At 47.3% G+C, this 15,359-nt stretch overlaps 6 protein-coding genes across 6 annotated transcripts; 3 read left to right on the forward strand and 3 right to left on the reverse strand.

The window, feature by feature from the left end:
* Window positions 1-990: 990 nt before the first annotated feature.
* AOL_s00076g646 (uncharacterized protein) lies at window positions 991-2,323 on the forward strand (the record flags this gene model as incomplete). The annotated part of the gene is made up of 2 exons (XM_011123198.1): window positions 991-1,899; window positions 2,087-2,323. 2 exons carry the CDS (start codon window positions 991-993, stop codon window positions 2,321-2,323), a joined length of 1,146 nt encoding a protein of 381 aa, XP_011121500.1.
* Window positions 2,324-3,366: 1,043 nt separating this feature from the next.
* AOL_s00076g647 (uncharacterized protein) lies at window positions 3,367-5,117 on the reverse strand (the record flags this gene model as incomplete). Its single annotated transcript, XM_011123199.1, has 3 exons — window positions 3,367-3,701; window positions 3,815-3,893; window positions 3,957-5,117. The coding sequence occupies 3 exons, from the start codon at window positions 5,115-5,117 to the stop codon at window positions 3,367-3,369; spliced, it is 1,575 nt and encodes a 524-aa protein (XP_011121501.1).
* Window positions 5,118-8,341: 3,224 nt separating this feature from the next.
* On the forward strand, window positions 8,342-9,360 carry AOL_s00076g648 (uncharacterized protein; the record flags this gene model as incomplete). Its single annotated transcript, XM_011123200.1, has 4 exons — window positions 8,342-8,453; window positions 8,622-8,661; window positions 8,784-9,239; window positions 9,300-9,360. 4 exons carry the CDS (start codon window positions 8,342-8,344, stop codon window positions 9,358-9,360), a joined length of 669 nt encoding a protein of 222 aa, XP_011121502.1.
* A 371-nt stretch (window positions 9,361-9,731) lies between these two features.
* Window positions 9,732-11,374, reverse strand: AOL_s00076g649 (uncharacterized protein; the record flags this gene model as incomplete). The annotated part of the gene is made up of 3 exons (XM_011123201.1): window positions 9,732-9,760; window positions 9,825-11,232; window positions 11,327-11,374. 3 exons carry the CDS (start codon window positions 11,372-11,374, stop codon window positions 9,732-9,734), a joined length of 1,485 nt encoding a protein of 494 aa, XP_011121503.1.
* Window positions 11,375-11,651: 277 nt separating this feature from the next.
* On the forward strand, window positions 11,652-12,304 carry AOL_s00076g650 (uncharacterized protein; the record flags this gene model as incomplete). The annotated part of the gene is made up of 3 exons (XM_011123202.1): window positions 11,652-11,856; window positions 11,959-12,183; window positions 12,255-12,304. 3 exons carry the CDS (start codon window positions 11,652-11,654, stop codon window positions 12,302-12,304), a joined length of 480 nt encoding a protein of 159 aa, XP_011121504.1.
* Window positions 12,305-12,688: 384 nt separating this feature from the next.
* On the reverse strand, window positions 12,689-15,353 carry AOL_s00076g651 (uncharacterized protein; the record flags this gene model as incomplete). Its single annotated transcript, XM_011123203.1, has 3 exons — window positions 12,689-14,153; window positions 14,217-15,073; window positions 15,138-15,353. 3 exons carry the CDS (start codon window positions 15,351-15,353, stop codon window positions 12,689-12,691), a joined length of 2,538 nt encoding a protein of 845 aa, XP_011121505.1.
* Window positions 15,354-15,359: the final 6 nt, after the last annotated feature.

Genomic DNA, 15,359 nt, shown 5'->3' on the forward strand with positions numbered 1-15,359 from the left:
CAAATACCAAGCAAAGTGCTCTACAAACGCTCAAACGGATGCATCTCCCGGATATCGACATGATGCTCGTGTCGTAATCAGATGGTCTGTCACATAATAACAATCCCTCGTCCCCCAAGACTCTTGGCCCTTCAAGCTCCTTTTATATCAGGAAGCTGCTCAACCCCAACCTACATTCCGTCTTCCAACCCTGCAGCCGCCTATCGTCTATGATAGATCCCTTTCCAACCTTAATCATATCCAATGGCACTGCAATCGGCACCGAAGCACCAATTGGAACGATTCGTCCAAACTTCCCACACCGCACATGGCCGACCTATAGCTTAACGAGTTAATTTTCTGTTAGAGACCAGTCCCCAGTTAGGCAGTACATTGATAAATATTATCTCATGACAATACGGAAGGGAACGATAATATGATTATCCGTTAACATGAAACGGGAATGTGGCATGCATCTAGGCATGATGTCAACGGAGCGCCTTTGCCAGGATACACCCAAAATACACCACAATCCTTGGCGCGAGAACAACACAGCTATTGGGGGTTTAGTAGTAGCGGGTCGTTTCGAACGTTTCTTTTGATATGAAAACGGCTATTCAACGTCCCCCTGCTATGATACGACTGAGCAAAAAGAAGAAGTTGGCTACCTAACTTCGTATGAAGTGATGCTGATCGAGATCAGTTGGCCTTCCTTCGGAGAATATTGACTAACCGCGATATCTACAGGAAATATACACGTTCACAATATGCATTTTTGAGGTACAAATACCTGTAGTCCTCCTCGATCTCAATGTCTATTTTTCTCTCCTTTTTCTCTTCTCATTCATTACTCCATTTAAGCATAATTTATCCACCGTTTACGATCAAGATACCCCAATTTGCTTTGGTTCTTTTGGTTTCGATTATTTCATCTTTGTGACCTCGAATCTGCTGTGCATATTCACCCGATACCCCTCTTATACCATATTTTACTATATATATACACATACAATGAAGTTTGCTCTTGCATTTTCCGCCCTTGCGGCTTCCACAGCGGTTACAGCTCTGTACATTCCAGAGCCCAAGATCAAAGAACCAGTCTACACAGTCGAGCTAGCCCCAGGTGAAACCAGACAGATTACCGAATCCGAGAAGTGGGAACTCCTCGGACAGGGAAAACACTTCATCGATATCACAGACTACCAGCACATCGACTCCCGCCGGGTACAAGTCTCAGCTGTCGCCTTCCCGGCCTCAGTAGCCCATGAGGACGTCGTGAAGCCACTTATCACCAAGCTTTCGGCCAACAATATTTACACCAAATTGGAGAAATATACTAGCTTCAATAACAGATACTACAAATCTGCTACTGGAAAGGAAGCTGCTGAATGGCTGCTTCAGCAGGTCCAAGATATCATCTCTGGCGCCGGTGGTAACAGCACCCGCGTCGCTGCTAGCGTAAAGCCCTTCGTTCATCCAAGCTGGGGCCAAAACAGCGTTATTGCTACCATCCCCGGCAAATCTGCGAACACAATCGTTGTGGGCTCCCATCTTGATAGTGTCAACCAAAGAAACCCAACCAATGGTCGTGCCCCCGGTGCCGACGACAATGGTAGCGGGTCCATGACCATCCTCGAGACCCTCAGGGTACTTCTTTCCGACCCAGAAGTCGCGGCGGGACAAGCGCCAAACACCATCGAGTTCCACTGGTATGCAGCTGAAGAAGCCGGTCTTCTTGGCTCTCAAGCTATTTTTGCAGCCTACAAGAAGGAGGGACGACAAGTCAAGGCCATGTTGAACCAGGATATGACTGGATACGTTCAGGGAACCTTGGCCGCCAACAAGCCCGAGGCAATGGGTGTCGTTACCGACAATGTGGACAAGAACCTTACGGCGTTTATCAAGAAGGTTATTGCTGCTGTAAGTCTTAAACATCTTTGTTTCTCCACTTTCCTTTCATTCGATTCGTTTAGCAAAAAAAAACTTTCCCCTGCTGTGCCGCGAATATACATATCCCCCCATTCACAGTTTCACTTTATTTTACAACAATTTTAAACAACTTCAAAGGCGGCTAACAATTTCTGTCCTTCTTTACTAAAAATAATAGTACTGCGCCATCCCAGCTGTCGACACTCGCTGCGGATACGCCTGCTCTGACCACGCTTCGGCAAATAGGAATGGATACCCATCTGCCTTTGTCATCGAATCCGCCATGGAGCACTCTAGCGATTTCATCCACGGTACCGGTGATACCATCGATACTGTTAGCGCTGAGCATATGCTCGAACACGCAAAGATGTCCTTGGGATTCGCATACGAACTCGGATACGCCGAGGGTTTGTAAACCGGCAACTCTCTTTAATAGCTATGAGGAACTCGGGCGAAATTCGTGAATAATGAGGGTGTATCCCGTAAGCGGGTACGCTTTTGGTACACGGAAAAGGAGCTCGGGGTGACATAAGCTATGGCCACGAGGCCAAATGAAGTTCTATTTTTACATATATTTTCCTTTTCATATTTTTCTCCTTCTATAGAGTTACGTTTCTGAGAGGCTAGAGGAGGATATACCCAAACAAGTCAACCTGCATTTTGGAAGTTACTTTAATTTTTATTGTATATACAGAAAAGATACCCTGCGTTTATACCCCGATGACGCATCTATGCCAAGTACATATTTATCAATTTGCAGTTTTTTCCTTTGATTATTCGTAAAACGTTTCTGCCGGGATGACGAAAGATTTTTTTTGTTGTATTTTGATGGTTCTAAGCTCATGTTGAGGAAGGCTAGATATCAGGAATAAACCCAAAAGAAAAATGAATGCAAGACAAAGTCAAAGTCGCAATGCCGTTTTGGAAGGAAAAAAAGGTAAAGATAATAAGCTTATTAGGGTGCGCGCGTGGCACATCAACGCGGAAATCCCGAGTGCGCATGCACGGAGCATCAAAAAAAGGAAAAGGAAATGAAATGTAAAGAAAGGAAATGAAGCGGAAATGGAAAAAAGTAAGAGAAGAACGAGAAGGGAAACATGTCACCGCTATCACGATGATTGGGGATGTGGTTTCGGCTAAATCGAGCATTGGAACTTCAAGGAATCATGGGATATCATCATCTAAGCGTTGAAAAAAGAAATGCAGGAATTTAGAAGTCTTCACGATGAAAAAACAAGAAAATGATGTGGCGAAGAGCACACGACTTGAGAGGAGGTGGTTGAGTTATCGTATGAAAGGGAGAGGAAGGTGTAGGAATAGCTTAGAACCATCCTTTCCTCTGGAGCTTCGCCTTGGCCTTTGCTCGGTCAATCTCCATCTGCTTCTGGATCAACCTTTCCTGTCTCTCTCTTTGTTCCAGTTGCTATAGAAAAACAAACGTCAGTAAATAAATTATTATCAGCCTTTAAGCAATACCGGGTTTAAACGCACCTTGAACTTCTCCGAGTTCGCCTTCATCTTCTTCTCCCACTCAGCTTCCTCAGCGGCCCGCGCCTCTTCACGGGCCTTTTTCTCAGCCTTCCATTCTTCCCACTCTTGACTTAGATCCTTTGCTGGTGGAGGAGGAGGAGGCGGTGCTGGTGGTGCATCCTTCTGGGGCATCGTGACGATCTGCACGGTTTTGTTATCCGTAGTGGTGTGCATGGCCACTGCGGGGCGGACCTTATCCTCTTGAACCTTTGCCTGCTGAGCGGCCTGGGATGCCCTGTATCGCTCGACTGCCTCCCTTTGTTCTGTTTATGCGCGAGTCTGGTTAGCATATTTGTTGCGTAATGGGAGGGGTTTGCGGAATAGGCAGCTGCGAGGTGTGGGGTAGCTTTGGGGCGGGGCAATGTTATATACGTACTTCTAATCTCTGCAGTTCGGTCAAGGAGGGCCTTGATGTCCTCCTTTGAAAGGTAGCGCTTCACTAAAAGGTAGTCTTTCTATATGCTTTATTAGCTGTTTTCGCTCCGCCGGGCAATAAATTGAAGGTAAAAGTTTCTTACATGCTCTTCGTAGGTAAGACCTTTCTCTACCAGTGCTGCCCTGGAAATCAAATCCTTGGGGATCTTAGCCTGGTAGTCCTGGGGGTTCATTGGCGCTTGTTCCGACATGTTTTGGTTAGTCGCAGTCGCTGGTGCCTCTGTATTATTCTGAGTAACAGCTACTGTTTGTTTGAGTGCTGGTTTCAACGGCTTTCCGTTCTGTAGGATAACCTGTGGTTTCTTGCTTTGACTCGTAGTCCTTTCTAGTCGAGCAGCTCTAGCCTCGGCCTCGGCAAGTTTTCGTTCGTATTCTTCTTGCTGTGCGATAGCGATTGCAGCCTGCTTTTCAGCTTCCGATACTTTGGCTCGTAACCTAGGATCTGCGTCTGCCTGTGTCCTTATTTCTCTTAGCCTTCGTTCTGCAGTTCGCCCTCTTTCTCTCTCTTCGGCCTCCCGGATCTTAAGGTGCTCTAGCTCCAGCCGGGCTTGTTCGAGTCGTTTAATGTCGTCCTCCGGTCTGTATGCGTTGATGGGTGGCGGTGGGGCTGTAGGTGGCATTTCATAAGGGTGCCGGGTTGGCGAACGGCTATAGCTTCCAACCGGTGAATGGCCAGGTGCAGGAGATGGGGCCGGAGACCATTCGTCCCATTCGTAGGATCCGTAAGATCCAGCCGAACCGTCCCAGTGCTGATGATTGCCACCACCATAGTAAGAAACTGGTCTCGTCCTACTACTACCCCCATAGTAATATTGAATACCAGCAGCTCCCGCAGCCCCACTAGCTGATCTGCTATGGCTAGAATTCCGCCTTGATGATCCGGCCACTTGTATATTATCGCCACCTGTAGAAACTGCCCGCACCGTGCCTGGTGGCCGAGTATTGTAGCTGACTGATAATGAGCGACCCATCGGGGCTGCGGGATTATATGCGCGAGAGCCAGGCGAAACAGCAGGATAAGACGGCCCACCAGGGGCCGGTCCCGTCAAATGGTAAGATCTATGCCTCGCTCCCTCATGAACGTATAGCGAAGTTGGTCGTTCCTGAGAGCTAGCCGTATTTCGCCGCTGGCGAGAGGTACTCCTTGCAGGCGCCATCATGACGGCTGGGGATCGATCCCGACTATATGACCTCGCTGGGGGTGCGGTAGGCATTGCGTAGAAACCGTTTGTGTCTGGTTCCATTATGTATTCTCTCTTATTATGTGTGTTGTTGGAGGTGTTTATGAAATGGGTCTTTTGTGAAGGTCTAGGATTTGATACCCTAGCGATAATGATTTGAGAGTATTTATATATGCAGCCCGTTTCGGTCGTTACTTTTGCTTGCCTGACTTATAAAATCGAGACAATGACGGAATATTGGTGGCGGGGTAGAGTTGGTGGTGGTGGTGGTGGTGGTGGTGGTGGTGGTATCGATAACGTGAGCCGTTTTAATAATTATAAAAGGGACCACCTGTGGCTGGAGGGCCTGAAGGAAGGATTGATGGCCGTGTGGCTCGAGGCGGTACCTTTCGGAGAATGAAAGGATTTATTGTTGGAGTGAGCCACCAAGCGAATCCTTCGGAAAGGAAACGGCCAGGGGCTCTGGGAATATATATTTGTAGGCGGGGCGAGTCGTGTGGCGTCTGTCGTCGGCTGTTTGGTGTAGGCGAGAGGGAGGCCAAGAGAGAAGAGAAGAGAAGAAGAGGAAGGGAGAAATACGAGAGGCTTACTCTGATTCAATATCTATACTTTTCCTAGTGCCAGAAGTTAAAGCTGGACGGCGGGAACTCCTTAACAGCTTCTTTTAGGACAGGATTGAGTATAGTGTGAGGTTCGGACAGCAGTGTGTACGAGGTGTCTTGCGGAAATGGGTATGGTATGGGTCGGTACGAATAGACTATTATGACCTTTAGGTGTCAATCGAAACAGCGTCTCTAGCGGTAATGCACAAGGAAATTGCAAAAGAGAAGTGGAGGAGACTTGGACGAGGAATGCGGGAGGTATATATGTAGATGTATAAAGCCCGATACGACAAGTACGTCGAGTGAGCTTTCCGGAGTAAACCAATAATGTGATAGGATAAGGCCTAGTGAATTTAGTCACACTCCCCGATGCTACCGCAGTGGTTTATGCTTGACAGAAAGAACCTTTGCAGAATGCATGGCCCTCTATGGACTCAGAAGTTTGTATGTATGTATGTTCGTCTGATACCCTGCTCTTGCACATCGCGGGAAGTGGAGCACGGCACAGCAGCATGTAACTGTACTGAGCAGAGGAACACGTTCGGGGTGGAGACCACCGGGGAAGAGCCACCGGTGGAGGGGTAGGCCTGGGCTCGTAACATTGGACGCTTCGAGGATCCAGCTGGAAGTTTCGCCTGCTTGTGCCTGGCGATTCGCCCTCCCCGCCAAAAGGTGTCGTAATAAATCATCCGCTGCTGAAGGGAGAATTGGACCCCAGTGTATGATGGAGCGCCTGTCAAACCCCATGCCATTCTCGTTGCACGAGCTTGAAGGGAAAAAGCACGAAAAGAGAGCCAAAGGAGAGCCTCATTGATTGACTCAGCCGCAACTCGATCAGACGAAAAACTGAGAATTGCTGGGATGCGAGATGCCTGCTCGTTTGTCACGCGGCAGCACTGAGCAATCGGTGACAAGTCATCTTCAAAGATGAAGATAATGAAAAGCAATACAATGGAGAGTTCCGCCTAGAATAGAAATTTTTCTCATTCAACTTACTTTTACTTTATTGCGATGTCTCTCAGGATAAATGGAACAGATAACTGAAAGCGTCGGAGAAGAGTGGGAAATGCGGGTCGCGTGTTGAATATATGAAAGTATCAATTAGAGGGTGCAGATGGTTTTTATAAAACTGGAGAAGTTGGAGGACGAAGGCTGTGGTGGTGGGTGGTGGGCGGTAGCAGACGATTATAAACTATATAAATTTGAGAACAAAGGGTAGGTAGGTATGTTCTGCGTCGATGGTCATTGCGCATTATATATTAGGATATCGTCGTCGAATCGGGTATCCAAAACTCCCAGGGCAGCTGGCAGCTGGTTGATGAGCTGTCCAGCGCTGGGCTGGTCGGGTACAGTTGTCAGGCCTCGTTTGCTACCCTAGACCAGGGAGGGTATTTTCATGGCCAATGCTATGGAACGGATCCTGTATGAAAGAAAACCCGTCGATGAGCAGCGGACAACTGTTCTGCAATCATGATTGAACATATTGCTAGACAGAGAGACCGGGGTGGTGTTTAGGGCGACCCCAATGGTGAATTGTTCCTGTCTGTCGAGATACAAGTTTGTAATGGAGAGACAGAACATGCAGAGTTCATGCAAGCTTTCATTCCAAAGCCAAGGCAAGAGCTTCCAAGCTGGTTCGAGTGCAGCTTCCCAGCTTACAGGACTCGCGCAAACGATCAAACGTGAGTCAATTGGTGTGGCATGGCATCAGGTACCCTGCCAGGCATTCGACGACGACGACTACACAGTACACAGTTGCATAGTGAGTGGGTACATATTCTCGATATTTCCCCGTTGACATACTGCTCCGCCTGTACTCATTCGTGCAGAATATTCCAAACTAGGCTAGGCCGACCTGGGTTTTCAGTTATGACCCTACACAGGACGCGAGTAAGCTGGTCACCAATATACCAAATTAGATGCTGGCATTAGCTTTTTTGACTATAGAGCAAAAAGTATACATCCGGCGGGGATACTCTTACCCGGCTGAATTCTCTGAGGTGTGAATGGTACACTACATGTACAGATACATGTGCATAACTACCCTTGATTTTGAATCGTGTCTTCTAGGTTGAAGTTGACGATGTGCCTTTCACAGGTTTCCATGCATTTTTTTGTCTCGTACATGACATTTGCATTTTGCATTTTGCATTTGCATCGGAAGCAAGTGAAGTCTCAAGAAGAATCCGAAGCTAAAGAAGCTATATATAATCCCACAATTAAGTAATTTTTTCTTATATCATAAATATGATACCGGGTCACTTACCAACAGAAGTTGAGGTTGAAGTTGGAGTTGATATTAATATATCTCAGGGCTGTGACCTAGCTTGGTTGGTTGATGGCTTGTGATTGTGATTGTGATCGATGATGTTATTCGCAAGTCGGGTCGAGTCGACGGGGGTGAGCTAATGCTGCAGGCACTGGCACCTGGCACGCACCTGGCACTGGCAGCTCGACCAGAGATACGAGATAGCTATCCGCCCAACCAACACACCCGATTCCGGCTTCAAAGCCAACCTCAACCTCAACATTAACGTCAACCTTAGAACATACATACTTCGTACATATAAAACAGCATACGGCAGCTGCAACTTCGTCCATCCATTTGTCCGCAAAAAAATCTGCTATCTATACATTTTCTCTCGGTATATATTACCTGTATCCGCCAGTATCGATACTTCGACAATGGACATGCTCAAAGAGAAACTGTGGCCCTCGACGCCTGGTCCTGCCCCGCTGGCCTTAACATCCACGACACCATCCGATTGGGTCGACTTGTCCCAACAATCCCTGATAAGTATGAAAATTTCGCTCACTATCATCATCATCATATAAGCATGAGCATCATTGCCGTGGTATCTTGCGATCTGGCCTCTTAATTGAAGCTTCAACCATTATCAGATGCAAAGTAGATATCGATTGGCTGAATCAATCAATGACTGACTGAGAGAACTCTGCGTAATAGTCGCTGTGCTGTCCATTGTCTTCAATCCCGTATTCTGGAAGTACGTATTCAAACTCCAATTCCGAAAAATACAATGAAGCCGAGGGAAGAAAAGAAGAAGAAGAAAAAAATGACAGAGTGAAGAAGGGCGCAAGTTGACAGATATACCATTACCACTCATAGTATCGCGGCCCGTTCCGAATACCATTCTAAGACTATCACAAAAATCGCTTTCGGCAACCGTTACTACGGCTGCTATCTCCTCGCGTTCGCTATCTTTTCTCTCGGCATCATCCGAGACGCTCTTTACGAACGTGCCCTTCAGGATCAACCATCTCTCGACGTCCTCACCACTCCAACTGTCAAGTACCTTGCTATAGCATTGTTCGCTACTGGGAATGTCCTCGTCATCACTTCTATGTGGGCTTTGGGGCTCACGGGTACTTATTTGGGTGATTACTTTGGCATCCTGATGGATAAGATGGTCGAAGGGTTCCCATTTAATGTTACCTCGGCTCCCATGTATTATGGGTCGACTATGAGCTTTTTGGGAACAGCATTATGGTTTGGAAAGCCGGCCGGTGTGCTACTCACCATTGAGGTTCTGGTGGTCTATTTGGCTGCATTGAGATTTGAAGAGTACGATACTCGTAAACCACCATTTCTATTTTGAACTCAACGAACTAACTTCCTCCACAGTCCCTTCACATCCGAGATCTATGCCAAGAGAGAAAGAGAGCGTGCTAAGAAGACTGGTTAAATATCTTCATATGGGGTAGAAGTAGTTGGTAAGTATATTGGTAAGTGTCAATGGAATCTAATCAACAAGAACTATGAAAAGTCATATATTCAACATAGCGGGGCGCATGGAAAACACCACTCAACTTGATGAGAAAATAATATGTTTGGGAGCGATCTTTCTTTCGGATACCATGTATATCAAAAAATATTTCCTTTCCTTCTTACAAAAGGGTAATCTTAACTTAATATTACTTTTTGATTCATTCTCCTCTCATATATCGTACAGATTTCATGTCCTTTATATATAACAAACGCCTGAGCCCAGATACCTTAATCTGATATATCGAAATGCTGCCGAGATCTAAGCTATTATAAGTGTCTAACAATAAACTAATACCGTCTTCTCAACAGCGATGGTTCTAAGAGTCAATGTTAGCGTTCGTTCGTTTATGCTAAAAAACAAAGGGGATTTAGGAAGCTTACTCCAATCAAGAGGATGTGTCTCTTCCGTCGCATCCTCGTCCTGCTTCCAGATCTTGATCGTCTTATCCGCCTCGCCAGTGATCAACCTTAACCCAGTTTTATCAAACGTACTCGTAAAAACGCCCTGTTCCGCCTCCAAAGAACCAGGCTGTGCAATCGTCTCCAATCCTTGAAACTTATACCCACTCTTCCAGTCATAAAACCCAATCTCGCCGTTGTCACTTCCAGCAAACATAACGTCATCTTCGTTCACACTCAACGTATTCACGATTCCCTTGTTCCCCTCAAAGTTTTGCATGAAGGCACCCTCAGGACACTTCCATTGTTTGATATTATCCGCACTACCACTTGCGAACGTAAACTCTTTAGGATGGATAGCCAACGTCCGCACCGCCTTCTTGTGATGCGTAAGCACCGCCATGGTCTTCGCTGCTGCTAGATCCCACAGACGAATAGTAGAATCCATAGACCCAGTAATGACCTGAGGATCCGCTTCCTGCGTCCTGACCGCCCCAACAGTGCCCTTGTGCCCCGTAAGCACCATCACTGATGCACGCGTCCTCATATCCCATACCCTAGCAACGGCATCCCGCCCCGTCGTCACCAAGACATCTAAATTAGGATGCAATGCCAGCGCGTAGACGCCCGAGAGATGACCGTGGTAGTGCCGTATGACCTTATTTTGCTCCAGATCCCAGCACTTAACCATTTTATCCTCTGCACAGGAGAATAAATATGGATGTCTCGGGGATACCGCTAGCCCTCTTACTGTTGAGATGTGTCCGGTAAGTGTAAGTCGTAACGAGCCGCTTGCAAGATCCCAGATCTTGATCGTCCGGTCCCCAGCACCTGTGCAGAACCACTGGTTGTTCGGTTCGACTTCTATCGACCGCACCCATCCCAAGTGGCCAGATATGACCCTCATCAACTTCCACGGTGCGTGCCAAACAGGTTTGACCTGCTCCGCAGCGTCTCGTCTGATCATTCCCGTTTCCGACGGCAGGTTCCTCTGCGCTGTCCCCTTTGCACCACTGGGCCCAGCACCGCCTACGCCAGGTCTTCGCAGCGTAAGCGCCTGCGATGCCCCTGTAGGTACATCAGAAACCTTGGCCGGGATTCCTTCAATCAACTTTGTGGGTGCTACAGCCGCCTTCCCATCGTCGTCTGTAACCTTCGGTTGTAATTTCTGTTTCTTGGCACCTTTACGGGCAGAAGCAGCTGCAGCCTGTTTTGCGGCGAGGGCAGGAGGTAATTCTCTAACATCGTCGTACTCGGAGCGGATTTTAGAGGTGACGAGGGATTTGTGACTGGCGTCGTCTTCCAAGGGTGTGTCGGCAAGGGAGAAGGGGAGACCGAAGTCTGCGGTGAAGATTTGTCGTGTGCGCTTTGCAGACTCGCGGATGTGTGACTACGCGCGCGCCATATTAGTGGATTCGCCTTGCTCTCTCCCTTTTGGGAGGCCTTGAAAGTTACAAACGAAAGGACGGTTTGGGGAGACTTACGTTTGCTAGAGCAGTATCTTGCGGCGATATGGATTGAACGTCCGCCATGATGATGGAACGAGATTGAAGGTGTCGAAGCAGGGGTTTTTTGGATGGTGGTGATGGTTGAAGGTCGAAAGTTGAAGGTTGGATTCGAAGCGAAAGCCCAGTTGAGGATTGAAGGCAACACAACTTTCACTCCACAAAACCACCCCACCACGTTCCAACAGACCGGTCTCGTTCCTGAACTTCAACTTCAACTTCAACTTCAACTTCAATTTCGACGTCGTCAACATCTTCGACCTCAGCACCATCATAGACTACTCCGATAGTAGCTTCAGCAACGATGTCTAAAGCGCCTGCCTCTTCTCCCAAACAGCAAACTCTCGACCTCTCCACTCTCTCCATCCAAAACCTCTCCGCCGTCAAGAAGCAGCTAGATGAAGAACTCGAACACCTCACTGCCTCTTTCCAAAAACTACGGGCGGCCCAGGCGAAGTTCAAGGAATGCGTGAAGGCCATACAGAACGGGGTTAATCCGGGGGTCGAAGGTATTCATCAATATCTTCATGGTCTTCTATTTCCATAACGCGGGACGACGTGGGAAATCAAGAAGATGAAGACAAATACTAACGGGCATGTCTGTGATATAGGTAAAACAATCCTGATACCTCTCACACAGTCCCTATATGTCCCCGGGACGTTGGAGGACCCGGGCAACGTCCTGGTAGATGTTGGAACTGGCTACTACGTCGAAAAAACAACAGAGAAGGCGATAGCTTTCTACAACGACAAGATCAAAACGGTTGGAAATAACCTGGACGATCTGGAAAAGATTATAACTCAGAAGACACAGAATGTCAAAGTCGTTGAGGATGGTAAGCTGTCATCTAACCGGATACCATTGGGGGTGAGTTGTATGCATGTGCTAACAGGGTTCCAACGACAGTATTACGACAGAAGGTTCTACAGGCAAATGCCGCTACCTCGACTTCATAATCAATTCCATCTCAGTCTAGGAGAAGACGACAGTTTTATGGGCATATCGAATTGCCCTATAGTGTATATAGAAAATTATTGTAGAAGTATCCTTGAATTCTCGTGGATTCTGCTAATGGCGGTGGCGAGGCGCCTCCCAGTAATGAATGAAAAAACAGAAGTGAAGAAAAAAATGGGGGAATAACAGGAGTACAAACAGATCTTAGCTTTGCTGAGTACACGCCGTGCTAAGAGGAAATACAAATACGCATATTAACAGTGATATTATCTCCTGCGACGGGACCTTCATCAGTCCCGCCGGCAAGTCTCCACATATCTTACCACGGAGTCAAGAGTGGAAACACTCAATGCTAGGAGCAAAACGGGACAGAGCCGACAATAATTTCAATGCAATCCTTCCCTCTCTTTGGCTTCGGCAGAAAACTCTGAATCCCCATATTCCGAACTCAATATCCCTCGAGATCGACCTCCTAGACTTCTGCTCGGCGGTGGCGTATACAGTGAATCATCATCCTCCTCTTCATAGATTAAGTCCGAACCATTGAACAGCCCTTCCCTTTCTTTAACCGCTTGAGAGTACTCTGAGTCCCCGTAGATAGAGTAAGCTGCGGATTTGGCGGCGGTTACAGGATTTGGTTTGGTACGGCCCAACTTCATTGCCAAACGTTGTCCTGCTGTCATGCCTTTGTATATATCCTCAGCTGGCTCATCGAATTCGTACTCTTTATCGCCCGCGCTTTCAGATAGGCCAGTAAGAGGCTGGCTCTCAAACCCAGATTGTTGCCTGTCAATCCCATGGACTACCATCTCTGGTTGCGGGTGCTGAGTTGGTCGTTGAATTGGTGGTGGGGTCGCTCTCTCACCTCGAGCATCAAACTTGATAAACTTTCTTGTCTGGTCTCCAAACACCATCTTCTTGACCTCGTAGAAAGCCTTAACACCAAATTCAATCTTTTGCAGTAACTCTGAGAACCCATCTACAGTTTTCGTTTCATCCGAATCACCTCCTTTGCCCTCCATCCCATGATCGAAGATCTTCTTTCCAGTATCACCCAAGAATGACTCAACGCTAGGTTGCCAATCCCCAGCATACCCGATTGGCAAGTCGACCTGTTTTGCGAAAGCCGCATCCCATTCCTTGTTATAAACACTCGCGCCCCAAAGGGTATCGGTGGTTGAATGGTGAGAGTAGTCCGCCGGGAAGCCACCAGAGGGCAAGTTGGCGGCCGGGTTGCGATTACCTTCCTCGTTTGCTCTGATGTGCTCATATTGAGTTATTTCAAATATATAATGTGATCCGACGAAATAATATGGATATCTCGTCTTGGTGATGATATTAGTGACCTTGATACCTGGAAGTTGTATGTATGAAACACGTTTATTCCCTCCATCTCTAGAGTTAACAAGCTCTAGATGAAGAACGAACTCGTTCAAAATAGGCATCTTGTCAAAATCAATGAATGGTTGCCCCAAGGTGAGATCGAACTGATAAGCGACCCCCATATCAAGGTTGACAACCTTTAGGTCCAATGGCATCCGCTTCTTGGTAACAGAATTTGAACCATTAGTTTCAGTTCTGGGAATGCGAAGCCATCGACGAGCAGCAACCGTGTATGCGCCTGTTGGAGATTTGCGAAAATCGACTTCTAATTTTAGCTCGAAAACTGGATCCGGCCTGCGATTAACAAGCAGGTACATTGATGTCGAATAATCAGGCTCCATAACTCCCTCTGCATCCCTTGAATTCGCAGGACTGAGAACAGCAGTACTCGATGCAGAGTTGGACAATGGGTAGCAAAAAGAATCACAATAGTCTCGCAATCTATGGCCGGCTTCAGCGCTTCCGATACTAGTCGCAATAAATCAGTCAGCATATATGCTTTCTTAGAAATTACCATTAAAATATCCTTACTGTCTGACAAGCTCGTTCTTTGCCAATTTCGCCTTCATCATCTCCCTGAATTCCTCTGCAGCATGCAATGTATACTTAGGACGTCTGTACCCGAAAAGAATCAAGCTTCCGAAATAGATGCGAAGTTTCGCATACATTCGTAAGTAGTTCAAATCCTTTAAGCAGTTATCCAAGGCGGCTCTGATGTAGGAATCATTGGCTAGAGAAAGTGTCTGCCTTTTGGCTTCCCAGTTCGGCGCATGATCCAAAGTCCCATCATCTGCGAGACGTGCCTCAACTCCAGCTGAATCGTATGAAGGCTTGTATGCATCAATAATGCGACCAAGGCCATGTTCCGGGTCCATGGAAACCTGAGGGCAATAAACCCGAGGTGGTTGGATCAAGGTGTAGTTGATTTGGGGGCGGTTCCGGGCAGCAATTTCACAAAAGACGACGTAGATGCGGTCCAAAGCCCTGTCGATTGATTCTTGGCTATACCCAAGGACGCGGAAACAATGTCTCTTATATGAGTAGACAATATAAACCCCGTTGTCATGTCGGACAGGATCCAACGATTCGTAGTTCATCCCCAAGACATCCGCAGGGTTGACTTCCGTCTGTGGCCAGGCGAATGCACCGGTGAAAGGAAAATTCTCGTCATCCTTGGAAGGGAGTTTGTATCGATTTTTTTCTTGTTGCTCCTTCTCCTGCTTTGTGGCAGCGTCGCGATGACGTTGACCTGGGAGAGCTTTGACCTTAGCCCAACCCAAGGCCTTTTTCGTGGCTGATTGGACATCTTTGTCTGCATGCTTGTTCAAATACATGAGATAAACCTTCGCCTTCTCAACGTCGCTATGTGCTCCCCAAATTCTGACCCTCTATTTACAATGAGAAATTATTAGCGGCCGGGTCATAGTCTAGATGGTTGGTGATTCAACGTACGTTGGAGAGAGCCCCCGTCTCATGGTTGAAGTCTTGAGGATCATCTTGAGGAAACTTGATATGAGTGCCCGTGACATCGGCGATGGCAAGAATGTGGTGGCGCTCGGCACCAATGATTCTTGTTTCCATGTCTGGGGGGGCGTATCTGTCTCTTTTGCTCTGCGGTGGTTTTTCTGCTGCTCTGACCGGGAAAAGATAGTAGTCTGTGAGTAGCATAGAGAA

Source organism: Orbilia oligospora (assembly GCF_000225545.1).
Source record: "Orbilia oligospora ATCC 24927 unplaced genomic scaffold scaffold00076, whole genome shotgun sequence".
NCBI lineage: Eukaryota > Fungi > Ascomycota > Orbiliomycetes > Orbiliales > Orbiliaceae > Orbilia > Orbilia oligospora.